General features: G+C 41.5%; 1 protein-coding gene across 1 annotated transcript; it reads right to left on the reverse strand.

Moving 5' to 3' along the window:
• Positions 1-2,000: 2,000 nt before the first annotated feature.
• On the reverse strand, positions 2,001-27,931 carry KNG1 (kininogen 1). The gene is made up of 10 exons (XM_050776628.1): positions 27,472-27,931; positions 25,637-25,747; positions 23,661-23,745; positions 20,960-21,132; positions 19,079-19,186; positions 14,242-14,326; positions 13,186-13,358; positions 6,639-6,746; positions 6,432-6,518; positions 2,001-3,962 (listed from the first exon to the last, which is right to left on the reverse strand). The coding sequence occupies exons 1-10, from the start codon at positions 27,664-27,666 to the stop codon at positions 3,153-3,155; spliced, it is 1,935 nt and encodes a 644-aa protein (XP_050632585.1). The 5' UTR covers positions 27,667-27,931; the 3' UTR covers positions 2,001-3,152.

Raw genomic sequence — 27,931 nt, forward strand, 5'->3', positions numbered from 1 at the left:
TATTTTTCTGCTAAAACATGATCGTCAGGAAATACCCAGAGCAGCACCCTGACTCCATTCTCTTCTCATTCTGGTCCACCCTACGCAGAACCTTCAGAATCATCTATCTCAAATACTCTCTGAGTATGGTGAAGACTGTAGAAGGAACTCGACTGCATATTTCAGCCTAAACTCCCAATTGGGCTACATGCTACCTTTCACAGCTGATTCCTCTACCTTGTCAACTTCTTCCAATCACATTGGTTGCGTTCACTCGCTGTTCCACAAAAGACTGCAGCCGGATCAAGTCTTCATTCCATATGCTTTCATCTTGACTTACCAATGGGATTGCAAGATCTTTGAGGGAAAGGATTTATGTCTTTTAAAATTTATTTCTTTTCCTCTCAGGACCTCATGTGAAGCATATGGTAAATAGTTAGTGACTGCTGCTTAACTCAGTTTATCCTGACCAATACTTAGAACAGCACCAGCCACAATTAGGTATTTAATAAGGATATTTTGGATTGAGACAAGGATCCTCTCAGAGTCAGAAATTATCTTGGCGTGTCTTTTTTTTTTTTTTTTTTTTTTAATTGGGTCTCTGTGACTGTAGTCAGTGACTTGGTGTTTTTTTGTAATGACAGCATTAATAATAAAGCCTTCAGATGACATGGTATAATGGAGTTCAAAAGGTCTAAGTCTGAATGCCAGCCCTGTCACTTATTAACTATGTGACCCTGGGCCGGGCACTGTGAACTACAGTTTCCTTGTAAAAGAATGATGACCACGAGGGCCTTAGAGTGGTTGTGAGGATTAAGTTATATGCCAAAAGTAAATTATCTAGCACAGCAAATGGCTGTAATAGATGTTCAATAAATGTGTGTTTTTTTTTTTCTTTTTTTTTGAGCCTGAGTTTTGTTTCATTTTGTCACCCAGGCTGGAGTGCAGTAGTTCAACTTCTGCAAGTGCAACCTCTGCCTCTCAGGCTAAAGTGATTCTCCTGCTTCAGCCTCTGGAGTAGCTTGGATTACAGGCATGTGCCACCACGCCCGGCTAATTTTGTATTTTTATTAGACATGGGGTTTTGCCATGTGGCCAGGCTGGTCTCAAACTCCTGACCCCGGGTCATCCCCCCACTTTGGCCTCCCAAAGTGCTGGGATTACACACGTGAGCGACCATGCCCAGCCCAATAAATGTTTTTATTACAGAAAATTTAAAATGTCTGTCACTTTTTATTTTATTGATTTTCTATTTGCTTCTTTACCTGGATCAGAAAGATAATTTCAAATTTCTTTGGAGGTTAGGTATTTTCTGATAATGAGAAGTTGGTAGACATCATATTAACAGAGATGATTTTAAAAATTATTTTTGGTAATTAACTGGACTATAAGAAAACAATACTAAACAAGCCAAATTACTCTTAGCTAAGGCTTGGAAATCTGGATAAAGAGGAAGAAGAGAAGGTAGAGAGAGTCCTTAGATTAGTAGCATGACCTACTAACTCTTCTTTTAGCACCCATGGTGCTAAAAGGAAGTCCCGCCAAAGCACTTCTGCCTTGGTTAGAGAATGTTCCAGTGTTGGGTTATGAACCTCCATGGCAGAGCCACAGCACTGACTCTCTGACCAGCTGGAATTTGCTGCAGGATGGGTATGGCCGAAAGGAGACCACTGTGAATTAACCAGGAGTAAGAACATCAAGACTGATCTTTATTTCACCCAGAGGCAGAGTGATAAAATGGCATTCTTCTCTATTTAAATTCTATCCCATCTTTCTTCTTGTCCTTCCTCTCAAGGTTGCTGGCAGAGGTGGTTGGGGCTATGTGCCTGGAGTGAAGATTCTGCCCATTGGTCAAGAGACCTCCCTCTCAGATGCTGGCTCTGCCCCTGCCTTTGGGGGTCGACCCTTGTACTCGCAGGACCTTAGGTGACTCTGTAAGTATAGTAAAATGCAGTTAATCTGATGTTATCATTCAATCTTTTTTAAAAAGTGGAGCAACCAGTTGACAAGGTAAGACTTTTTCCTGACATCTGTGGTTGTTTATTTAAAAGAACAGACAATATTTAAAATGAAAGACAAACTCAGAGGTTCAAATGCATCCAAAAAGTTGAAGCAGCAGTGACATATACATCCAAAGATGATTGTAGCTATTTAAAGCCATATCTTGTTTCTCTAGGCAAAAAGACAACATTGGTTATAAAGCATATACCTTCTTTGCAGTATAAGGCAATGAAAGATAATCCTATTATTCTCTTTCTCAAAAGTCAGTGGTCTTCAAAGTCATAGCAAAAAGATTATAAAGTGAGACTAGAGAATAATTTCCTCATAAAAGTTCTGAACAAACTTTGCATCACATTCCATGATATTCCCTTGTCAATTATTTAAAAAGTTTTCTTAGCAAGCCTGCTTCTGTGTTGCTCCCTCTGCTTTTCATCCTTATCATTAAGCTCGGAGCTTCTGTAAACTAAGAATTACTCAATCTAGGTTCAGCAAAAATAAACAGAATACTCCTCTATGAAAGCCTGTTGCAAAGTGTAGTTAATGAGTAAACAGAAGTTACTGACTTGTGAGAAACACTCTCACTCAGAAAGGGAAGTGGGAGTACTTATTTGATATAACTAGCCCATTTTGGGAACAGAAAGTCAATTAATTGATGTCCCCCCTTTTCTCCCTTTGGCCAACCTGTCTTTCTTTCTTGTCACTTCTCTTTGACATCTGGAAGCTTTTCTTACTTCTATTGCATTAATAAGTTCACCATTTAATCTCTTGACTTCCCTTATTTTCACACACATTCAAAGACCAGGTGCCACAGTTTATTAAGAATGTCAAGAATCTTCGTATGAAAATTCATGACATATGTTGCAAGGTACATAATTGTTATCAGAGAAGCCAACTGCAGTGGGCCATAAGGCACATTAGTTTGTTCATTTACCGTGCTAGTTTAGAAAACTTGGGGAGAAGATTCAGAAAAGATTCAGAACTGTGGCATACAATTTTATGCAGTCCATGGAGACTGATGGTGTCTCCACCGAGAGTCTCACCACTTCTCTTTAGATTGTTCTGAAGCTGCACAGTTTTTGGTACATTATATCAGGATATTTTCATTTGGACAATGGAGAGAGGGATATTGATACTTTAATAAAGTATTAAAGAAATACCCATAGCTGCATACATTAATAAAGGGCATCAGCAAGATTGAAATCATAAGATTCTTTCATTTTTGTGGTTGGGTTATTTTCACTAACTGACTTCCAGGGGCGTCCAGGACATTTGGGGGAGGTTGTGTCTGGAAAATCTGATATTGGGTTAAATGAAAGCCCATTTGGTTCTATCTGGATGTCAGGGATCCAATCGTCATCACTCTCTGTGGGAGTTGGTGGTATAGGAGGCATCATAGTTACAATGAGATCAGAGTCCTGAAAGTCAGAAAAGGTATCTGCTACACCTGGCTGGGCTAGGGAAGGGATGGGTGTTGGCCCTTCTGTCTTCTCTTGTATCTGTGCAGAAGGTGTAGTACTGTCTTCAGAAGAGCTTGCCAAATGCTCTGTTTTCCAACCATTGTGCTTTCCATTCTTTTTGCCTTTATTTTTATGTTTTCCATGGCCATGACCATGCTTATGCTTATGTCCATGGTCAAGGACATGGCCCCCTTGGTGTTCAAGATCATCATCAAGTTTGAACTTATGTCCATGACCAAGACCATGCTGTTGTTGGTGTCCACGGCCGAGGCCATGTCCCCTTTGATGCCCATGCCCTTGGTCACATTCATGTTTATGGCCATGGCCGAGATTACATTTTCTTTGTTTTTCATGGCCCCAGTCATGTCTATGAGTACGCCCTTGTTCTTTTCCTGACTCCCGCTCTTCATCTTGTGCAGGTGCCATGGAAGTGTGGGGTGGACTTACAGTTGTTTCTTCTTTTATTTCCCCTACTTGTGTTGATCGGAAAGGTGAAAAACCTGGAGGCCTTTTCATCAATGAGATCTAAACAGAAAATATTAAGATGAAAGTATTACTGCAAAAATCATGCTATCAATGAAGGAAAGAAACACTGAGATCTGGCAGTGCTATCTTAGTTTACAATGGGGGAGGTGTTTTCCAGAGTTTAAATACTGTATTAATATTCCAGAAAGGATGAATAATATTTTTTTGTCTTTTGATTGACCTTAAAATTTGTGGACATTGATTATTGTTCTTAATAATACTGTAAAATGGCCAGGCACAGTGGCTCACGCCTGTAATCTAAGCACTTTGGGAGGCCAAGGCAGGCAGATCACTTGAGGTCAGGAGTTTGAGACCAGCCTGGCCAACATAGTGAAACCCTAACTCTACTAAAAATACAAAAATTAGCTGGGTGTGGTGGCACATGCCTGTAATCCCAGCTACTCAGGAGGTTGAGGTAGGAGAATCACTTGAACCCAGTACGTGGAGGTTGCGGTGGGCTGAGATGGTACCACTGCACTCCAGCCTAGATGACAGTGACTCTATCAAAAAAAAAAAAAAAACCCAAGACAAACCAAACCAACCAAACAAACAAAAACCAAACAACAAAAAACACTATAAAATAAGCTGAGCATTTTTTCTTCATCTGGAAAAATTGGGTGGTTAACTAGCTAATCTCTAGGGTATCTTCTTCTTTTTATTTTTTTTTTTGAGATGGAGTCTCACTCTGTTGCCCAGGCTGGAGTGCAGTGGCGCAATCTTGGCTCACTGCAAGCTCCGCCTCCCGGGTTCACGCCATTCTCCTGCCTCAGCCTCCCGAGGAGCTGGGACTACAGGTGCCCACCACCACGCCCGGCTAATTTTTTTGTAGTTTTTAGTAGAGACAGGGTTTCACCGTGTTAGCCAGGATGGTCTCAATCTCCTGACCTCGTGATCCGCCTGCCTAAAGTGCTGGGATTACAGGCGTGAGCCATGACGCCCGGCCATCTCTAGGGTATCTTCTAGGCCTATGTTTATGCAAGCACAGTATTTAATTGGTGATACTACTGTTATTACCACCATCACTGCTTTTATCCTAAAAGGCCCTAAGTGGCTTTATGAACTGAATATATGGGGAGCATGTATCCATGATCACTTTGTTGTACTGAAGTACACTGAGACATATTTGCAAACTTGAAATGCAGCCTTAGTACAATGTTTGTGTTAGACTATCTACATACTTACGCACAACAAAAGACCAAATCAGAAGAGAGGGAGAAGAGGCAACTTGCATCAAAGAAGTTGATTTGTGGATTGATTCTACCTACACTTTTGCTACCTGTGAGAATGTGTTAATTGGAGGCAGTGTTTGGTGATGCAAAGAACATGGTCATTGCAGTCAAGCCAGACCCTACTGGTAATCAGCATCGTGATGAAAAGGGTAGACTCTGAATTGACCAAGATTTGAATCCAAGTGCCACCAGCTTCACTTTTGTCTTCTGTAAAATAGAAATAATAGCAGCACCTGCCTCACAGAGTTATAAGGAGGACTGGAAAATGTAGGTGAAGCCTTCAGTATAGTGCCTGGGACAGAGGAAGCATTTGATAATGTCATTATTCACTCAGGACCTCAGAGTCTTTCTAATTTTTAGTGTCTCATCCTTGACAATAAGGAAAGTGTTACTATGTCCCAGAGTTCTTTTAAGACTTAAAATAGAAAAATGACATCAAGAATGCTTCTCAAACTTGATTCATGCATATGAATCCCCCGGGGATCTCGTTAAAATTCAGTAGCTGTGAAGTGGGGTTTGCAAGTCTGAATTTTTCTTTTCTTTTCTTTTCTTTTCTTTTCTTTTCTTTTCTTTTCTTTTCTTTCTTTCTTTTTTTTCTTTGAAGACACAGTTTCGCTCTTTGTTGCCCAGGCTGGAGTGCAGTGGCAGGATCTCGGCTCACTGCAACCTCCACCTCCTGGGTTCAAGAGATTCTCCTGCCTCAGCCTCCCGAGTAGCTGGGATTACATGCGTGCGCCACCACACCCGGCTAATTTTTGTAGTTTTAGTAGAGACAGGGTTTTCACCATGTTGGCCAGGTTAGTCTTGAACTCCTGACCTCAGGTGATCTGCCTGCCTTGGCCTCCCAAAGTGCTGGGATTACAGGAATGAGCCACCGCTCCCGGCCATGCATTTTTCGCATGGTCCTTGCATGTCAGCAGAATGCAGTGGAGTGCTGTATCTGGCCTCAGGTACACCTGGCATAGACAATGATGCTCCCTCACAGCAGGACTGCAATGCACTCGGAGAAAGTCTATAGAAGCTTCACTGAGACACTGACAATGTGTGAGAAGTGATCAGGAGGATTGTTACTCTCCTTTCTCGCCATTAAACAGACGTCAGCACAGAAGTGTGAGAGTTACTCCCCATTTAAAAAGATAGCTCCCCAATTCATTTCAGTAACGGTTCATTTTCAACCCCCAAATATGGATTTTCAGAATGAGCAGAACCGCCCCCACGCTGACTGTAATTAGAATCATACCATTCCCAGTGGTTGACAGTTGACAGTAGGGTAAATTTTCTTCTCCCAGGGTACCACATAAACTTCAGCATTGCAATCTAGGCTTTGCTATCCATAAAAACAGAAGTCAAAAGAGAGACAGTGTTATTTATGAGATACTTGAACAAATGATTCAAAAACATCCAATAGGCTTCCAGTGAAAAAGTAGACAGGTGCATGACTACTCACACCAAGTTTTTTGGTCTCACAGCTTTCGGTCAACTCTTCATTACTTTCCTTGGAACATGTGGTTTCCCTGGCCACAAAGTCAATAAAATATTTCTTGCCAGCCACCACCTGAAAAATTAATTAGTACAAAGTAAACACTTAAAAATATTTGCATAATAAATCATTTATCTTCAAGAAATTTTAAGGGAGAATCTTGAAATTTTAATTGACCAACTTAGAGAGTTACATAAAAAAAGTACAAATGTTTGGCATTAAATCTTGGCATGCATATTTAAAATATTTGGCTGTCGGTTGCTCCCATTTCCTTTTCTAAATGGGGGAAGAAATAAGCAAGCTATAATTTTTTTTTTCTTTTTTTGAGACAGTTTGGCTCTTGTTGCCCAGGCTGGAGTGCAGTGGCATGATCTTGGCTCACCGCAACCGCTACCTCCTGGATTCAAGCAATTCTCCTGCCTCAGCCTCCTGAGTAGCTGGGATTATAGTTGCCTGCCACCACGCCTGGCTAATTTTGTATTTTTAGTAGAGATGGGGTTTCTCCATGTTGGTCAGGCTGGTCTCGAACTCCCGAGCTCAGGTGATCCACCCGCCTCGGCCTCCCAAAGTGCTGGGATTACAGGCATGAGCCACCATGCCTGGCCTATAATCTTTATTTATTTATGTATTTATTTGAGTTTTATTGTCCAACAGCTGTTAAATTCACTAGTAATTCAAGGGCTCAAGTTGTAATATCTAAGAATCAAACAGGAATAGGAAGAAAAACTTAAAATGTTTTTAAACATGCCTTATTGTCCTGCCAAATCTTGAATTGGTGAAATACTGAGTTAGTACTCTTATAGAAATTATGTGGATTAAATTTTGTAATTAGAAAAATTATTTGGGGTTTTTATTGTTCTCTTACTATTTTTAATATTAAGAAATTATTTTAGGCTGGGCGTGGTGGTTCGTGCCTGTAATTCCAGCACTTTGGGAGGCTGAGGCAGGTGGATTACTTAAAGCAGGCTGTTCAAGACCAGCCTGACCAACATGGTGAAACCCCACCTCTACTAAAAATATGAAAATTAGATGGGCATCGTGGTGCACACCTGTAATCCCAGCTATTTGACAGGCTGAGGCAGGGGAGTTACTGGAACCCAGGAGGCGGAGGTTGCGGTAAGCCGAGATCATGCCACTGCACTCCAACCTGGGTGACAGAGTGAGACTCCTTCTCAAAAAGAAAAAAAATTATTTTAATCTCTAGCAACAGTTTTAATCACTACTCAATGCTATCTTCCATTAAATATTTTGTGGCCCAATTTCTCAACCAAATTATTTAGTATTAAATTGTAGTATTTAAACAGTGACTCCTGCCTGTAATCCCAAGCACCTTGGGGGCCTGAGGCGTGTAGATCACCTGAGGTCAGGGGTTTGAGACCATCCTGGCCAACATATAGTGAATCCCTGTCTCTACTAAAAATACTAAAACTTAGCCAGGCATGGTGGCAGGCATCTGTAATCCCGGCTACTTGGGAGGCTGAGGCAGGAGAATTGCTTGAACCTGGGTGGCAGAGGTTACGGTGAGCCAAGATTGTGCCACTATACTCCAGCCTGGGTGACAGAGTGAGACTCTGTTTCGGGAAACAAAACAAAACAAAAACAAACAAACAACAAAAACACAACTAAACTAAAACAAATAAATAAATATTCACCAAAACTCAGTATGAGGAAGACCTTTCTTAGATGAAAAGCAGAGGAAAGAAATCTAAAGGAAGGGGAAAATATTAAAACTTGACTAGAGAAAAATGAGAACTGCTTCTGAAAAATCACAATAAGCAAAATAGAAAGGCAAGCTGGGAAAACTAAGATATAGAATCAATATCTGTATGCATATAAAGCCCAACACTAAAAAATGGACAAAAGCCATGAGCAGGTATTTCAGAGAAGAAGTTAAAATGGTCATTAAGCCAGAAAAAAAGTTTAACTTCATTAATAAACAAAAACATGCACATTAAAAAAGCAATGAGACATCATTGTTAGCCTTCCATGCAGGCAAAGATGAAAACAAAAATTGATGATACGTGGCATTGGCCAGGCATAGGAATCAAGCAGCCTCAGTCACTGCTGGTAGGAAGAGAATTTAAATTAAGAACCTCAAATGGTGTCTTTTTGCTTTTATTTTTTGAGACGGAGTCTCACTCTGTCATCCAGGCTGGAGTGCGGTGACACCATCTTGGCTCACTGCAACCTCCGCCTCCTGAGTTCAGGTGATTCTCCTGCCTCAACCCCCGCAAGTAGCTGAGATTACAGGCAAGTATCACCATGACCAGCTAATTTTTGTATTTTTTGTAGAATGTAGAATGTATTTTTTGTAGAATGTTGGCCAGACTGGTCCCAAACTCCTGACCTCAGGTGATCCACCCGCCTCTGCCCCCGAAAGTGCTGGGATTACAGGCGTGAGCTACCACACCTGGCCTCAACTGGTGTCTTATACCCAGGTGATGGGAGTGTAAATTGGCATCATTGCAAATATTTAGTGATTTTGGCAATTTGCATCAAGTCTTAGATATATACGTATTCTTTGACATTTCTAGGACTTTGTCAAAGGAAAAATTTCTCCATGTGCACACATAGATCTTGGAAGTTTATTCATCTCCGCAGAGGCAGACAGGAGCATCAACAGCCTTGGGGATAGCAGCAGTGGTGGCAGGGCAAAATAAAACGTATATGAAACTGCAATCACTAACGTGTGAAAATGGAAGATTCAGAAAGTGTTTGGTATCTGAAATGTGAACCCAACATGGAATCAACATGCATCCAAACAGGACTAAATGTGCAAACCCAGGGCAAGATTAAAACTATAAAATATATATTTAGCAATTTGGCAAATTGGTCATTTGGAGACTAGCTTTTAGCAAATTCATCATATGTTTAATTGATTTCCAGTCAATTGGCTGCTTCCACCAAGGCTGCCTTGGGTGACTATGTCCAAGCAGCCAAATTGCTCTCTTTAAATGCAAAAATCAGTTAAGATTCATCTCTCTAAAGTAAGTTTGAAATTCTCACAATATTCAGATTCACTTGGCAACTAACTGATGGTTACCTCTTTGTGTCTCCCTGGCATCCTTAATGTAGACACACACACATACTAGAATGTTGATTTGTTAATCTACAGAAAAAACTGTAACTACTAAGAAGACTAGATATTCATGCTTGAGAATGAGTGGTTCTGTTTTTGATGGCAAACCTCTGACATACAACACGTGGTGGCCTATTCCTACAACATTCAGAATAGAGAATAAGGGAGCTGGGAGCAGTGGTGTGCGCCTGTAATCCTAGCTACTTGGGAGGTTGAGATGGGCACATTGCTTGCTCCCAGGAGTTCAAGTCCAGCCTGGGCATCACAGTGAGACCCCCATCTCTCTCTCACACTCTCTCTCTTTTTTTGTTTGCCCTGTTGCCCAAAGGGTCTTGCTCTGTCACCTAGGCTGGAGTGCAGTGGCATGATCACAGCTCACTGCAGTCTTGACCTCCCAGTCTCAAGCAATCCTCCCACTTCAGCTTCCCAAAGTAGTTGGGACTACAAGCACATGCCACCATACCCAGCTAATTTTTTAATTCTTTTTTTTTTTTTAATTATTTTTTGAGACGGAGTTTCACTCTTGTCGCCCAGGCTAGAGTGCAATGGCATGATCTCGGCTCACTTCACCTCCGCTTCTCGAGTTCAAGTGATTCTCCTGCCTCAGCCTCCCGAGTAGCTGGGATTATAGGCACCCACCACCATGCCCAGCTGATTTTTGTATTTTTAGTATAGATGGTTTTTTATCATGTTGGTCAGGCTGGTCTCGAACTCCTGATCTCAGGTGATCCACCTGCCTTGGCCTCCCAAAGTGCTGGGATTACAGGCATGAGCCACTACGTCTGGCCTTTAATTCTTTTCTTGTAGAGACAGGGTCTTGCTATGTTGCTTAGGCTGGTCTCGCTCCTGGGCTCAAGTGATCCTCCTGTCTTGACCTCCCAAAGTACTGGGATCACAGGCATGAGCTACCACGTCTGGCCCCTGTCTCTCTTAAAAAACAACAAGGAGAAAAACAAAAAAAGAATTTCACAAAAAAGCAAAAATATAAAGTGAGAATTAAAAGCTGACAAGAGCATGAATAGCATAGATTGGCATTCCTTTCAAGTAAACCTAACGTGGCCATGTGGCAATGAAATCAGAGAGAGAGGGTGGTCGTGTCTGGGATAGAAACCAGTGCTCAAGTAGCAGAGAGATCAAAGTGTCAGTATTGATTTACTTTAATCTAGTTTGTTTACTTTTTTCAGTTACAAAAGTAACACAGAAAATTAGAAAGTTTAAAGTAGCCTGTTATTCCATTATCTAAAAATCTCCCCTATGACTATGAGACATTTGTTTTTTTGTTTGTTTCCAGACGGAGTCTGACTCTGTCGCCCAGGCTGAAGTGCAGTGGCATGATCTCGACCCACTGCAACCTCCGCCTCCCGGGTCCAAGCCATTCTTGTGCCTTAGCCTCCTGAGTAGCTGGGATTGCAGGTGTGTACCATCACACCCTGCTAATTTTGGAATTTTTATTAGGTTGATGCAAAAGTAATTGTGATTTTGCCATTACTTTGGCAAAAACCACAACTACTTTTGCACCAACCTAATAGTGTAGATGGAGTTGCACCATGTTGCCCAGGCTGGTCTCAAACTCCTGACCTCAAGCAACCCACCCACTTCGGCCTCCCAAAGTGTTGGGATTACAGGCGTGAGCCACCTTTTTTTTTTTTAACATTATTTTCTGTCCTTTAAAATAACACAACTGATAACATCGCGTATATTCAATTTTATGACTCCTTTTTTTATTGAATATTGTAACACAAGACATTCCCCATATCAAGAGCTCCTCACAAAGATACTTTTAAATTGCTGCTTAACACTCTATTCTGAGGATATGCCAGGCATGATCTAATCATTCTCATATTAATCATTTTGACAGTTTACTATTTTTGCTGTTATACTTAAAACTGCAGTGAATATCATTGTATATAAAGACTCCTATTTTAGATTCCTAGAAATTCAATTCTGAGCCAAAAGCATGAACTTTTTAGTGAGAATTTTTTCACCAGATTATGAGGATTATGTTGGCTTGCTGTAACAATTTGGTTCTATTTTGATTATTTTTCTTTAGCTTGTATTTAGGGAAGCCAATTTTGGGTCCCTAAAACAGGGATATGTCCATAATCATATCAGTTAGAGATTATTGGAGTTGCTAGAAATGTAGGCTCTTCTCTTTTTTTGAGACGGAGTTTTGCTCTTGTTGCCCAGGCTGGAGAGCAATGGCGCAATCTCAGCTCATTGCAACCTCCACCTCCCGGGTTCAAGTGATTCTCTTGCCTTAGCCTCCCGAGTAGCTGAGATTAAGGCATGCATCACCATGCCCGGCTAGTTTTGTATTTTTAGTAGAGACGAGGTTTCTCCACGGTCAGGCTGGTCTCGAATTCCTGACCTCAGGTGATTTGCCTACCTCGGCCTCCCAGAGTGCTGGGATTACAGGCATGAGCCACTATGCCCCGCAAATGTAGTCTCTTCTAATATAGTTACTTATTTTACAAATGGGGCCACAAAGGCTTAGAACATTTGAATGACCACCCAGAGTGATCTGGCATGTGAGTGGCAGATGCTATGGTGGAACTGAGTCTCCTGACTCCCAGGAGACACTCCTGTCAATCTTCTTTTGACAGGGCATGAAAGGAAGATGAATCCCCAGAGGGTACATTTGCAGGAGAGCGGGATCCCAGGCAGAGAGAACAGTGGGTGAAAGACATGGAGGCAAGAGAGTTTGGAGCCTGGGCAGTGATAGATTGCCTGATGTGGCCGAGCCCAAGGCATTATGTGGTATTATAATGAGAGATGAGTCTAGAAAGACATAGAGTAAGTCTTGCTGGCCCTAGCCCTGAATTTTATTAATTGTATCACTGTTGCTATTGTATTTATTTATTTATTTATTTAGACAGAGTCTCACTGTGTTGCCAGGCTGCAGTGCAGTGGCGCAATCTTGGCTCACTGAAACCTCTGCCTCCCAGGTTCAAACGATTCTCCTGCCTCAGCCTCCTGAGTAGCTGGGACTATAGGTGCACACCACCACGCCCAGCTAATTTTTGTATTTTTAGTAGAGACAGGGTTTCACCATGTTGGCCAGGACGGTCTCGATCTCTTGACCTTGTGATCCACCCGCCTCGACCTCCCAAAGTGCTGGTATTACAGGTGTGAGCCACCGCGCCCAGCCGCTATTGAATTTATATAGCGTTTTACAGTTTGAAAAAGTGATATGACATATATTAACTTATTTGATCCTCACCTCAGTCCTTCACATATAGAAAACAGAGAGAATGTTGTAAAACACTTGCCCAGGATCAAGCATACAGGGAGACTGGCACTTAATTAAATCTAATGCACCAAATCACATTATCAAATGTATCATTTCCTAATCCAGAGCCAAGATCAGTGGCAAAATTAGTAAGCAATTTGCACATAGACTATAGTGTTACTGCTTTTGTAGCATAATTTACAAACCTGTACTCTTGCTTTTTTCACATTGTCAATCTTGAAATAGAAAGTTGCGTTATTCTCCGCATTAAGCTTTGTGATGGTGTGAGTCAGTGTCTCCTCCAGCTCTGGGCTGTTGGTGGGTATATCTCTGGGGCAGCCCACGCAAATCTTGGAAGGTAGTTGTACAAAATCCTCCCCTGAAAGGATCAGGTTTTAAGTCAGCATGTACACTGAAGTAGCAGCCTGGCCTAGCATCCCTCCTGCACAAGAACCAGCATCCACATGTATAAAGGGCCACATGGGAGCCCAGGCCCAGTAGTGAGTGGGTGAAGGTTGTCTGTCTGACTTTCACGTCCTGCCTCTCTTCTTTTCCCCTCCTCAGAGCACAGTGTATTTAGGGAAACATTTTCAATAGGAAGGTGCGAGTAACTCAATCAAAATGCTACACTTTTCCTGAATTTTTGCATTTTTGATGGAAACCGTAAAAAGCAATGCTTAATTTAAAGGAGTGACTCTCATGAGAAAAATTTAAGTGCTGTGGTTCTGGTGAACAGGCAGCTTCAGACTACTCATGGTGGAACACATACAAGTGTTTTCCAAGTATGAGAAAAACACACCCTTGTTATCAGAAACACTGACCTGACCACAAACTCAACACTATCTCCATTTCCTCCCATTATAACATGCAGGAAAAAAAACCCCTTAATTGAAAGGGTTTTATTCTGAGTGCTAAGAAATAAAATACAGGTCTCTCCAATTTACAACATCTGACTTAAGGACAACTTGTAGAGAAGAGAGACCAGTTGGCATTGTACCCAAAGGCCAACTTTACCCAGGAGTCACAAATTTCCCTTCTGTCTTCATAACCCGTTCTGGCCACTTGCAGAACAGTCTGAGCTGCAGCACAACTGGGCAGGGAAGGGGTCCAGTGTTCTCATCAAGGGGTGCATCTGTGTCTGCAGGTTACACAGACTTTGGAGTATATCATGGGAACTAAAACACAACTTACAGGAAAAGACCCAGCTAGTTGTCTGGGACCGCTATTCCTCTATTGTGGTGCCGACGTGTGTTACTCCTTACCTGGATAAATGTCACACTTCTGTGAGAAGGAAGCAATTTGTAGCTGAGTATCGACGTATGCATTATCTGTACATTCACCGGTATCCTGGTTTTTAAAAAGCATATAAGTGCTCAGTTAAAAACATTTTTTAGAGCCTTTAAAGCAAACAACTAGTAAAATTGAAAAACAGGGATGTGTACTTTCCAAATCATTGCGTAGCAAAGAAAGAAAGAAACAAAACATAGTCTTACTGCGAAAGAGATACTAAAATACAGTTCGGTATTAGTATCAATAGCATCAACAAATACATGCATGTACACAAGCACATGGAAAGCAGGAAATAAGATAATAAGAAGATCTAGTATAGACATAACAGCCATGTAAGTAAAAAGGTAAATTTCTAAAAAAAGAAGGTAAGACTTTCAGACTGTTAAAACACCAAATCAATGTATTACGGTTTCAAGAATCATCTTATAATAGAAACAATGTATAGAGCTTAAAAATAAAAGATGAACAAAGCTACATGGGACAAATATAAACATAGCAGGAACTAGAGTATTAGTAATATTGGACAAAGTAAAATTCATGATAACGAAAACACTCATAAAGGTAGCAAAAATGATAATTTTATTTTTCAAAAGCATGGACCGGAAGGCATGGAATCAAAATACATAAAGTAGAAAAAATTACACATGTGAAGAGAAGTGGATAGAAATAATTATGGTGGGGAAATTTAGTATGCAATTACAAATCTAAGAAAGGGTAAGAGAAAAAATAATAAGACCATAGAAGATTTGAATAACTTAATAAAGATTTATTTAAATGGTATTTTCATATGCTACATATGATTTAAAATACTTTCATAAGTATCATAAAATTTGTATGTATTTGTGTGTGTGTGTGTATATATATATATATTTTTTTGAGATAGTATCTCTGTCGCCAAGGCTGGAGTGCAGTGGTGCAATCTTGGCTCATTGCAACCTCTGCCTCCTGGATTCAAGTGATTCTCCTGCCTCAGCCTCCCAAGTATCTGGGATTACAGGTGTGTGCAACCACACCCAGCTTTTTTTTTTGTTTGTTTTTTTAGTAGAGATGAGGTTTTGCCATGTTGGCCAGGCTGGTCTCGAACTTCTGATCTCAAGTGATCCACCCACCTCGGCCTCCCAAACTGCTGGGATTACAGGCATGAGCTATTGTGCCCAGCCAGTATCATACAAATATTGTTCATTGTTTTTACACCAGGTCACAAAAAGATTCAATAAATTTTACAAAGCATAAACAATACAGAACATGTTCTTTCACCTCAGCACCAAAAAGAAAAAATAATCTGTAAAAATTAATAGCATGTTTAAACAAACAAAAATGATATACTTGGAAATAAAAACATGCTTGCCAATAAAGTTAGGGTCTTTCTTGGATAAGGAAAAATAAAACAACCAAAATAACAAAAATGAGAATTCCATATAATGTTATCAGAACAGCATTTTAAGTTAATTTTTGACTTGACATGAGTTCATAGTTTAAAAACAGCGGGAGAAAAACAAATAGAAAAACCTATGCCTAGGTCCCCAGAAGTGAGGAGAAAAAAGAATAATAAACAAACATAGCCAAGTGCTGTGTGATAAATGTGATAAAACATGTATAGTATAAAATCTGCAATTTTAACCGTTGTAAAGGATATAGTTCAGTGGCACTAATTCCATTCACAATGTCATGCAACCCATCACCATTTCCAAAAGTTTTCATCACCCCAAACAGAAATTCTCTACCCACTGAGCAATACACCCCCATTCTCTCCTCCTCTCCACTCACAAATTCACATCTACTCACTGTCTCTATGAATTTGCTTATTCCAGATGTTTCATGTAAGTGGAATCATACCATATTTTGTGTGTGTGTCTGGCTTATTTCTCTTAACATCATATTTTCAAGCTTCATCCACATTGTAGCATGTATCAGAATTTCATTGTTTTTAAAGGGTGAACAGTGTTTCATTGTGTATATATATGATAGCACATTTTCTTTTTTTTTTTTTTTTTTTGAGACGGAGCCTGGCTCAGTCACCCAGGCTGGAGGTGCAGTGGCGCGATCTTGGCTCACTGCAAGCTCCGCCTCCCGGGTTCACGCCATTCTCCTGCCTCAGCCTCCCGAGTAGCTGGGACTACAGGCGCCCGCCATCATGTCCGGCTAATTTTTTGTATTTTTAGTAGAGATGGGGTTTCACTGTGTTAGCCAGAATGGTCTCGATCTCCTGACCTCGTGATCCGCCCGCCTCGACCTCCCAAAGTGCTGGGACTACAGGCGTGAGCCACCGCGCCCGGCCTGATAGCACATTTTCTTTATCCATTCACCTGTTGATGGACACTTGGGTTGTTTCGACTTTCTGGCTATTATGAATTTTGCTGCTATAAATATTCACGTGTAAGCATGTGTTTGAATATGCGTTTCAATTTCTTTGGGCATATACCTAAGAGAGCAACTTCTGGATCATATAGTAATTCTATAGTTAAGTTTTTCAGAAATTGCCAAATTATTTTCTTTTTTTTTCTTTTTTTTTTTTTTTTTTTTTTGAGACGGAGTCTCGCTGTGTCTCCCAGGCTGGAGTGCAGTGGCCCGATCTCGGCTCACTGCAAGCTCCGCCTCCCGGGTTCACGCCATTCTCCCGCCTCAGCCTCCGAGTAGCTGGGACTACAGGCGCCCGCCACCACGCCCGGCTAATTTTTTTTTTTTGTATTTTTAGTAGAGACGGGGTTTCACCGTGTTAGCCAGGATGGTCTTGATCTCCTGACCTCGTGATCCGCCCGTCTCGGCCTCCCAAAGTGCTGGGATTACAGGCTTGAGCCACCGCGCCCGGCCGCCAAATTATTTTCTATAATGGTTGCAGCATTTTACAGTCCTACTGGCAATGCACAGAAGTTCTAATTTCTCCATGCCCTTTCTAATACGTGTTATTTTGTGAACAAAAAGAGGTTTTTTATATATTCTGCATGTTAAACTCTTGTCAGATACATGATTTGCAAATATTTTCTCTCATTCTGTGAGTTGTATTTTTACTCCCTTGATAGCGTTCTTTTTACTTTTTTCTCAATAAAATAAATGCATGCTCAATTAGAAAACTCGGGAAGTATCAAAAAGTTCCAAAAAATATAAAGAATCAGAAAAAGCGGCTGGGCGTGGTGGCTCGCACCTGTAATACCAGCACTTTGGAAGGCCAAGGTGGCTGGATCACCTGACGTCAGGAGTTCGAACCCAGCCTGGCCAACACGGCGAAACCCCCATCTGTACTAAAAATACAAAAATATGCCGGGCATGGCAGCGGGCGCCTGTAATCCCAGCTACTCAGGGAGGCTGAGGCAGGAGAATCACTTGAACTCTGGAGGCGGAGGTTGCAGTGAGCTGAGATTGCACCACTGCACTCCAGCCTGGGTGACAGAGCAAGACCCCTTCTCAAAAAAAAAAAAAAAAAAAAAAAAAAAAAGAAAGAAAAGAAAAAAAAAGCACCCACAATTCCAAATGAAAGTTAACTACATTCTATATTTTGTCGTAATTTGTTTTCCATCACTTTTTATATTTATATTTATTTTACATATTTAAATAAATCTGCATGTATAGCTTTGTATCCCACTTTTTTTGTTTTTTACTTAACATTGTAACCATTTCACTATGTCACTAAAAATTAAAAATTTTTGACAGCTGTATCATGTTAAACTCTTGCAAATATTTTCTCTCATTCTGTGGGTTGTATTTTTACTCTGTATGGATATACTGTAATTTACTTAACCATTCTCTAATGTTGCATAAACAATTTATTTACAATATTTTTCTATTAAAAAGCAACTGAAATTAACATCTTATGCCCTGGATTTCCCATATAAAAGAATTAGCAGCAGAATTACTAGATCAAAGGACTTGCAGCAATTCCTTGCCTAAAGCACAGTCTTCTGCTCACATGCAAACATCCCTGGGCACATATCATGTCTTAGCCATCTTAACATTCACTGGCTACTACTACCTTGAGAGACACCATTTTAATATAATTTTGGTTCAGATAACAAGATACGATGCTAGGAAGGACCACTAAGGGCTAGAGACTCAGGGTCTGTTTATTAAAGATAAAGGTAGGGAAGAGAAGATGAGAAAACAAGCAGAGGAAAGTTTGACATGAAGAATAACCCTGGGGAGAGCAAGGGAATACCATATGGGCATTGAGCACACGGGGAAGAAAAGGAAATAGGAAAGTGTGGAGACATAATGAAGATACACTTGACAGTTCAAGCATTTTGTCTATTCGTCGTCCCTGGTTACACTCTGTAAATACTTACTGCTGGCCAGGCGCGGTGGCTCTCGCCTGTAATTCCAGCACTTTGGGAGACCAAGGTGGGCGGATCACCTGAGATCAGGAGTTCCAGACCACCCTGGCCAACACGGTAAAACCCTGTCTCTACTATAAATACAAAAATTAGCCATGCATGGTGGTTGGCGCCTGTAGTCCTAGCTACTTGGGAGGCTGAGGCAGGAGAATAGCTTGAACCTGGGAGGTGGAGGCTGCAGTGAGACGAGATTGCACCACTGCACTCCAGCATGGGGAACAGAGTGAGACTCTGTCTCAAAAAATAAATAAAATAAAATAAAGTTATAAAAAAATACTTAATGCTAGCTGTGCAGATTCTTTGGCCAGGTAGGTAAGGCAGCTTGACCAGTGATGTGAGCTTTAGGCTTCCCGAGTGAATGTGAATATGAATTGCTGAATGTCATCTAAAATTTTCGTGACGGTCTTCCCACTCAGCTTGATAGTTACCATCAAAATGTAAACAAAATGCTAAGAACTTTATCATTAAAGTTTTGCCCACTTACACCATTCCAAAGGGACTTGCAGTCTGGAGTTAAGAACAGAAAATTCTCTTTGGAACAATTCGTTTGCACAATTGAGTAGGTAATTAGAAAGTTCCATCCAGCCACCACCTGAAACAATTTCAGATTGAATATTTAAAGGGCGGTTTAAACATTATTCGCTGTGGGATATGAATGTTATGAGGAGGTTAGAAAACTGTGTGGCAATATAAAAAGTGCTCAAGAAATATAAATTATTATTATTACTAGGCAAAAAAATGCTGAATAAACATTGAGCACCTTAACACTCACATCTCTCACACAAACACACATACACTATACACACACACACACACACACCACTAGCCATCTGAAAATGACAAGCAATATATATATTTTGCTATTTTTCAGCCAGGTTTGGAACATGGATTTCTTTAAGTAAATCCTAACAATGGTCCCCCTGCCAGGCTGCAGAGAGAAATGTTTACTGAATTTCATAAAATAATAATGCCCTTCTAGACGGACAAAGAAAACTTTGGAGGGGAGTGGTCTTTACTGCTGGGTCCTCAGGCTCCCAGGTTACCAAGTAGTAAGATTTCTCCTACTTTAGTCTGGGCCTCTCCCACCCTGATAGCTCTATATGGACATCATTGAGTAAAGCATGCTCACATGAAAGCAAGTTGTAAGGTTTATTAAATGCAGAGAATGTTGCTGACCAAAGGGAATCACTCATAATAAGAGGCTGAAATATAAGCGACCCAGTCAACTATCAGAAAAGTCTGCGTGGGCCAGGCGTGGTGGCTCATGCCTGTAATCCTAGCACTTTGGGAGACCGAGACAGGTGGATCACCTGAGGTCAGGAGTTCAAGACCAGCCTGGCCAACTTGGGGAAACCTTGTCTCTACCGAAAATACAAAAATTAGCCGAGTGTGGTGGCGGGTGCCTGTAAGCCCAGCTATTCGGGAGGCTGAGGCAGGAGATCTCTTAAACTTGGGAGGTGGAGGTTGCAGTGAACTGAGATAGCACCACTGTACTCCAGCCTGGGCAAAAGAACAAGACTCTGTCTCAAAAAAAAAAAAAAAAAAAAAGGAAGAAATTCTGGTTGTACTGAATCAAGAAGATTTGTAGCTGAGCACAGTGGCTCAGGCCTGTAATCCCAGCACTTTGGGAGGCCGAGGTGGGAGGATGACTTGAGGTTGGGAGTTCGAGACCAGCCTGGCCAACATGGTGACCCCTCATGTACTAAAAGTACAAAAATTAGCCAGATGTGGTGACGCGTGCCTGTAATCCCAGTTCCTTGGGAGGCTGAGGCAGGAGAATCACTTGAACCTGGGAGGCAGAGGTTACAGTGAGCCAAGATCGTACCATTGCTCCAGCCTAGGCAACAGAGTGAGACTGTCAAAAAAAAAAAAAAAAAAAAAAAAAAAAAAAAAAAACCACACACACAAAAAACAAAAAAACAAAACAAAAAACAGATTTATGGATATTTACTTTTTTTTTTTTCTGTTGATATGGTAACTGTAACTTAGTGGGTAGCCAGAAAGCCATGCCGACCATTGTAGACACAATGTAATATTTTGGAGCTGTGTTAACTCATGATGGCTAGGTGATAGTAGAGTTTTCTGAAAATCCTAAGGCCACTATGACTTTCCTTTTCACTGTCTCTAGGAAGAGCCTGTAATGACGATTACCCATTTGTTAAAATCAAACGTCAAAGGAAGGGAGTCTGATTAGACATCTTTTCTCACTTTACATGTATCCAACTCACTTTGACTAAGGAGAAAGCCCTTTGCTTCCTGTGCTAGTCACATGAAAACACCACCAGCCATGCAATCATACATTTTAAACGTAAAGATCTAACGCATTTTCGTAATACTAGGTGACCTAGAGAATTAAAGAACAAACCTGTCTTTGGGCCCGTTTTACTTCACTAAGCGTGAAGAGGGAGGAATGTTGAGTATTGTTGTTAAAGTACTGAACGCCGTGTCTCAGAATGGGCTCCAGGTCTGGGCTCTGCGTTGATATAGGATGCACACAGCCAAGGCAGTTATACTGGGCTGTCACCACAGGGCCCTCGGCTTAACAAAGAACAGACAAAAACGCAGCATTAATGATTACAATCAGCATTCACATACATTGCCCTAAACAAAGAAGAGGCTGGGCATGGTGGCTCACTCCTGTAAAACCAGCACTTTAGGAGGCAGAGGCGGGTAGATCACCTGAGGTCAGGAGTTCAAAACCAGCCTGGCCAACATGGTGAAACCCCATCTCTCCTAAAAATACAAAAATTAGCCGGGTGTGGTGGCGTATGCCTGTAGTCAAAGCTACACGGGACGCTGAGGCAGGAGTATTGCTTGAACCCAGGAGATGGAGGTTGCAGTGAGCCGAGATCATGCCACTGCACTCCAGCCTGGGAGACAGAGCAAGACTCTGTCTCAAAAGAAAAAAAAATTTTTTGCAAACCATTCATCCCACAAGGGACTAACATCCAGCATATACAAGGAATTTAATTAACTCACCAATTAAAAAACCAAGTAGTCCCATTAAAAAGTGGGCAAAGGATCTCAGTAGGCATTTCTCAAAAGAAGACATACAAATGGCCAACAGATATGTGAAAAAATGCCCAATATCACTAAGCATTAGGGAAATGCAAATCGAAACCATTATGAGATGAGATATCATCTTACCCATTAGAATGGCTATTATTAAAAAGAGTTTGTATTAAATTACCAAGTAATGTTCATAACAGATAGCCCTAACCTACTGGTCAATAGAGGCAAAGTCCATAAAAAGGTAACGTAGCTGAAGAGTGAGCGGCACACCTGGAGGGACCCCCTGGGAGCCTGGGCTTCTTCACCCACCAAGCTCTCGCTGCTTGCTGTGTAAGCGGCAAACACAGCTAGGAGGGTATGGAGAAAAGGGAACGCTTATGCACTGTTGGTAAGAATGTAAATTAGTACAACCACTATGGAAAATAGTGTGGAGATTTCTCAAGAAATGAAAACACCAAATACCATATATCCAGTAGTCCAGCTACTGGGCATCTACCCAGACGAAAAGAAATCAGTCTATCAAAGGGGTACTTCCACTCCCAGGTTGGTCGCAGCAGTATTCACAATAGCAAAGATATGAAATCAACTTAAGTGTCCATCAAAAGGTTAATGAATAAAGAAAATGTGGGGGACCAGGTGCGGTGGCTCACACCTGTAATCCCAGCAGTATGGGAGGCTAAGGTGGGCAGATCACCTGAGGTCAGAAGTTCGAGACCGGCCTGGCCAACATGGTGAAACCCCATCTCTACTAAAAATACAAAAATTATCTGGGCGTGGTGGCGGGTGCCCATAATCCTAGCTATTCAGGAGGCTGAGGCTGGAGAATTGCTTGAACCCCAGAGGTTGCAGTGAGCCAAGATCGTGCCACTGTACCCCAGCCTGGGTGACAGTGCGAGACTCCATCTCAAAAAGAAAAAAAAAGAAAATGTGGTATATATGCATAATGAAATACTATTTGACCATAAACAAAGAATGAAATCATATCATTTAAAGCCACATGGACAGAACTGGAGGTTGTTCAGTGAAACAACCGAAGCACAGAAAGACAAACTGCACATTGTTCTCGCTCATATTTGGAAGGTAAAACACTTAATCACATGGAGATAGAGGAGAGAAGAGAATGACGGATACCAGAGGCTGAGCAGGGCAGGGAAGTAGAAGGGGGAAATGAAGAGCTTGGTAAAATAGGTACTGAATTATAGTTAGAAAGAAGAAATACGTTCTAATGTTATATAGCAGACTAGGCTGACTATAGTTAGCAACAATATATTGTATATTTCAAAGTAGCTAGAAGAGAGGACTTGAAATATCACCAATTCATAGACATGATAAATATTCCAGGTGATGGGTACCCCAAATACTCTGACTTGATCATTACATGTTCAAGGCATGTAAAAAACACTTACATGTACCTCATAAATATGTAAAATATAATGTATCAGTAAAAGAAAAAAAGAAGGAGAAGTTAATACATGTAAGGAGCTTCGAGTCATGGCTGGGACATAAGGACTCAATACATGTTAGCTATTATCTTTATCCTGATTGTTGCTAATATGTTATTATGATTAATATGTTAGTATGTTGATTGTACCTCCAGACATATCATCTCATTTCAGCCTCACGACAGTCCTGTGAGGTGGGAAGTACTGTTACCTCCCTTTTCTAGACAACGAAAAGGACAGCCAAGAAGGTGAGGAGCTCTGAAAGATTCCAGGCCAGGGCTGCCCTCAAAGCCTATGCACTCCTCACTCTGGGATGCTGCCTACAATAGAGGGCAGGCAGGTCTTGTGCCTCCTGGTCCTTCTGCAGAGCCCTTGCACATACTGGGTACAATGCAGCACACGGGAAGAGTTGGGATAGTCCTAAGGGGATGATGGTCACAAGCCTGGCCCACCCTCCGGGCTCTGCCGCTCCACCCAATGCTCCCTAATTGTGCAAATGGCTTTACTACTGCCGCCCTCTGGGAGCAAGCAGAGCCTGGTCAAGGTTGTGTTCCTGGCACACAGAAGCGGTTAATTTCCCACCAGGGCAGTGCCAGAGGATAAACCAGCTACCTGGAGTTATCTGGCAGGTCTGGGTAGCCACAGAGAATTTCATACTCGCCCTCTTCCCCACAGTTGCCGTGCATTCTCCAGTGGCCTAAAAAGAAAAGAAAGAGATCATTTATCCTAATCTTTCAGATGGGAAAGTCTACCTAGTACTGTTGCTAAATGTGGCTTTCCTTAAAAAAACAAAACAAAACAGAACTTGTGAAGATTTTATCCAAAAGAGTTTTGAGACATGAGAATAAATGTTTTTTTTTATAGCCTAATGATTACATAAGCCTCTGATATTCATAAGATGTTGGAGGAAAGACAGTGTAAAAAGGTTTTAAAGGTTGAGTCTCTGTTTTGAGCCCTGGAGGTATTTCTTTTTTCTTTTTCTTTTCTTTTTTATTTTTATTTTTTGAGACAGAGTGTCACTCTTGTTACCCAGACTGGAGTGCAATAGTGCGATCTCGGCTCACTGCAACCTCTGCCTCCCAGATTCAAGCGATTCTTCTGCCTCAGCCTCCCAAGTAGCTGAGATTACATGTGCATGCCACCACGCCCAGCTAATTTTGTATTTTTAGTAGAGACGGGGTTTCACTACGTTGGTCAGGCTGGTCTCAAACCCCTGACCTCAAATGATCCAATAACCTCGGCCTCCCAAAGTGTTAGGATTGCAGGCGTGAACCACTGTGCCTGGCTGAGCCCTGGAGCTATTTCTTTCTAACCAAGATGGGTGCAGAGGTCTAGTACCAGCCTGGTAAACACTCCTGTTATCTACTTCTCAACTTTAGTGAGTTAATACTGTTCATATAAACTTCATTTTAGCTTAATAGAAAGGGCAAGGACCTTGGCATCAAAATGTTTTTCAGTTCCAGCCTTGTCACTTGCTAGCTGTTACCTATGTCATGTCCCATTGACTCTCGGAGTCTCAGTTTACCCATCTTGTAGGAGATAGGACACATCTATCTCTTAGAGTTGTTGTGAACAGTATGTGTGCAAACACACGCTGTGTTTGCCTACTAGAGGCCCACCACAGAGCAGGCACTTAACAATAGGCAGTTGTTTAATTGTTATTGTTGAACACTGTTTTTGTTTTGTTTTGTCTTGTCATTCTTCAGTCATATCCATTGGATTCTAAGTGACAGATATTATTCCATCAGGATAGAGCACACCTCCCTTTATCCACACAGCTCCTAGAAGCAGGCAGCACAGGGCACAGCAGCTACTTATCCCCACCTTGCAGATGAGACGATTGAGAAGGGACAACCAGCACTGCAAACTCCTAGACTCCTGACTTGGAGTTCAGTGCTGTTCGGTAACCGCAGATGACTTGACAGTCATCTTTTACGTTCTGACAAAAAAGAAGGGAATCAATCCATGAAAACGAGGCTTGCTTCCGAGGCAGATACTGTCTGAAGTCTTCCTTAATTAAAGCAAAACAACCGGCTACGGTGTGCCAGGCCTATATGTTAGGCATTTGGTTAAGATAGGCATTGTTATCAAAGTTATTTGCATAATTCATCTAATTTCATCCTCTGACAACCTGATGAGGTCAGTATTATCTCCCATATACAGTGGAGAGTGCCAGTTCTGAGAGGTCACAGCTCACCCGCTATCACACAGCTAATGGAAGGCAGAGTCAAGATTTGCACTCAAGGTTGTGCAATGGAAGCACCCAGGCCCTCCCCTCGCCAGCCCTTCTGGCTTGGCCCAAATGTCCATCTGTTGTCTCTCTGGAGTCTGAGCCACATGTTCTGACTGGACACTAGAGCTCCCTTCTCATGGAAAGGCTTTCTCCATGTTTAACTGCTGGCCTCTCCATAATTTTTCTGTCTATACAAGAACACAGATACAAAGCATCTGACTTTTCTACACATTAGAATGTTTATTTGCATTTCTCATAAACAGGCTCACCAGTAGTCATCATTTCTGCAGGAGTAAAAAAATCTGGCAGAGTCAACGGAGAAAACAGAAGGCCCAAGAATGGCCAATACACTTACCGCTTCTGCAGCATCCTTGTAGTCACAGTCCTGCCAGGTTTTGCCACTTTGAACAGGACAATCCCCCTCCTTGATTTCGTACTTGAAGGAATAAAATGTGTCAGAGCGAACCTGAAAAGCAGCCAAAGATACTTAGGGTTCATCCAACTGACCCGATAGCAAATAATTCTAGTGGGTTCCAGTAAAGTTAGGAATATTGATCTTTGACTTGAGAGCAAAGCATTCACTTAAAATATATTTATATTTGTATCATAAACATTTATGTGAAAGAATGTTTATAACATACTCACAATGTCATTTTAAAGGTTACAAAGCAGTATGCATAGTATTAGCCCATTTTTGTAAAAACTGGTTTATATATAAATCTATGTTTTTTAAAAGTCTGGAAAGATGCACAGCAAGCTGTTAAAATGTTTGTCTGTCAGTGGTGAGATTATAATTATCTTTCACATTCTTCTTCAAGCAAACATTTCTAAGTGACCTTTTTCCCCTAATGAACATATGTGACTTTTACGAATTAGAAAAAGCAAACAAGAAAACCTTAAACAAATGTTAACAGTTATCTCTGTATGGTGGCATTAATTATGGGTGATTTTAGTACTTTTATTTGGTTTGTTTTGTTTCCTACTTTTTCTTTTTTAAACAGCTTTATTGAGATATAATTTACGTGCCATAAAATTTACCCTCTAAAGGTATGCAGTTTAATGTTTTTTGTATATTTACAACCGTACCCACCACAATCTATTGGGTACCACACCACAAATAAACTGTTGCTTGAGATTACCATGAAGCAGAATTTCTCACATGACTGTACTAGATTGTGAAACAAAATGGCTCAATTTTATTTTCAGAAAAAATAACATGTCCACTGTGTTTATTTTCTTTTATCCCCATGTTGTCACATGGTTAGTTTTTTTTTTTTTCTGCTAAAGTAACCAATTGCTTAGCTGTCCCAGAGAGGTAGTCTTTTATAGTGAAATTTGTTTAAACATACTCTTGAAAGATTGGTATTTCTTTGAACCATGCATCCTGCAAGGATTTATCTCCTACTGGAGTACATCATTACAATAATATCAAAAACAAACATTGCTGTTAAAGCTGGTACATTCAGCCATACAGACTTCTGTCTAATTCCGTAGAATTGCACTAAACTCATTCCTGACTCCTCTTAGACATGACCCATTAAGTATCCCCTCCCATTTAAGGTTTGGAGGTCTATATTTTTTAGCCTAGGGCCAGAGACCCAGTGAATTCTTTTGCTGCAGTCTAACTAAATTCCTAAATTCTCCCACTCTAGTTGGTCCTGTTCAGATTTCTCCATTTACTTTTGTTTCATTTCACCCTACATTCTACTTCTCTGATCAGGAAGCCCATCTGCCTGAGGATGAGTCATACTCTGCCCTCCCACCCCAGGCCAGAGACTGGTATCGGTCTTCCACAAGTTGTAAACTTCTGCCTTTGATGATCACATCTTTGGTGGTGGTGGTGGTGGGGTGGTGGTGCTGGGTAGTGGTGGTGGTGGGTGGTGCTGGGTAGTGGTGGTGGTGGGTGGTGGTGGTGTGGGGTGGTGGTGGGTGGTGGTGGTGGTGTAGTGGTGGTGGTGGTGGTGGGGGGAGTGGTGGGTGGTGGTGATGTTGGGGGGTGGTGGTGATAGGTGGTGGTGGTGGGTGGTGGTGGTGGGGGGTGTGGTGGTGATGGTGCGGGGTGGTGGTGGTGGTGGTGGTGGTGGTGGGGTGTGTGTGTGTGTGTGTGTGTGTGTGTGTGTGTGTGAGGCCTGGGCTCCTAGTGACAGTACAAATCCCAAGTGACTTCAAGGTTAAACACAGTTCACTCACCATCTTAGTGGCTTCAGTTATGCGGTACAGTACGAACTGGTTGTTACTTTGGTTTTGACTGTTATATTTCTTCAGAGCAGCATCCACAGCTTTAAATAAATCCTTGTCATTGCAGTCAATTTCCTCGGACTGTGATTCCTGGGTTAAACTTAGTAGCAGCCTGGAGCAGAAGAAAAGGATGATAATTAGTTTCATGATCTAACAGTCTCCCTCTAGGAGCTGAGGGATGGTTTCACCAAGAATCAAGAGCCAACTGGGATACTGAATTTGACAATCTCCAGCCTCTCGTTTTCTGTCCTCCTCTCTGCCTCAGCACTCAGGGCACTGGTTGGATTCCTGCTGCCATACGCTAGTTGCCCTGTTCCCAAAGGTTAAATGGCTCTGCTGGGTTATCCAAACATATTTACGGCTAGAACATTGCAACACTGGGGTTGTTAACCTGCTCATTTGCATTTGAAAA

This window comes from Macaca thibetana, chromosome 2 (genome assembly GCF_024542745.1).
Source record: "Macaca thibetana thibetana isolate TM-01 chromosome 2, ASM2454274v1, whole genome shotgun sequence".
NCBI classification, from domain to species: Eukaryota; Metazoa; Chordata; class Mammalia; order Primates; family Cercopithecidae; genus Macaca; species Macaca thibetana.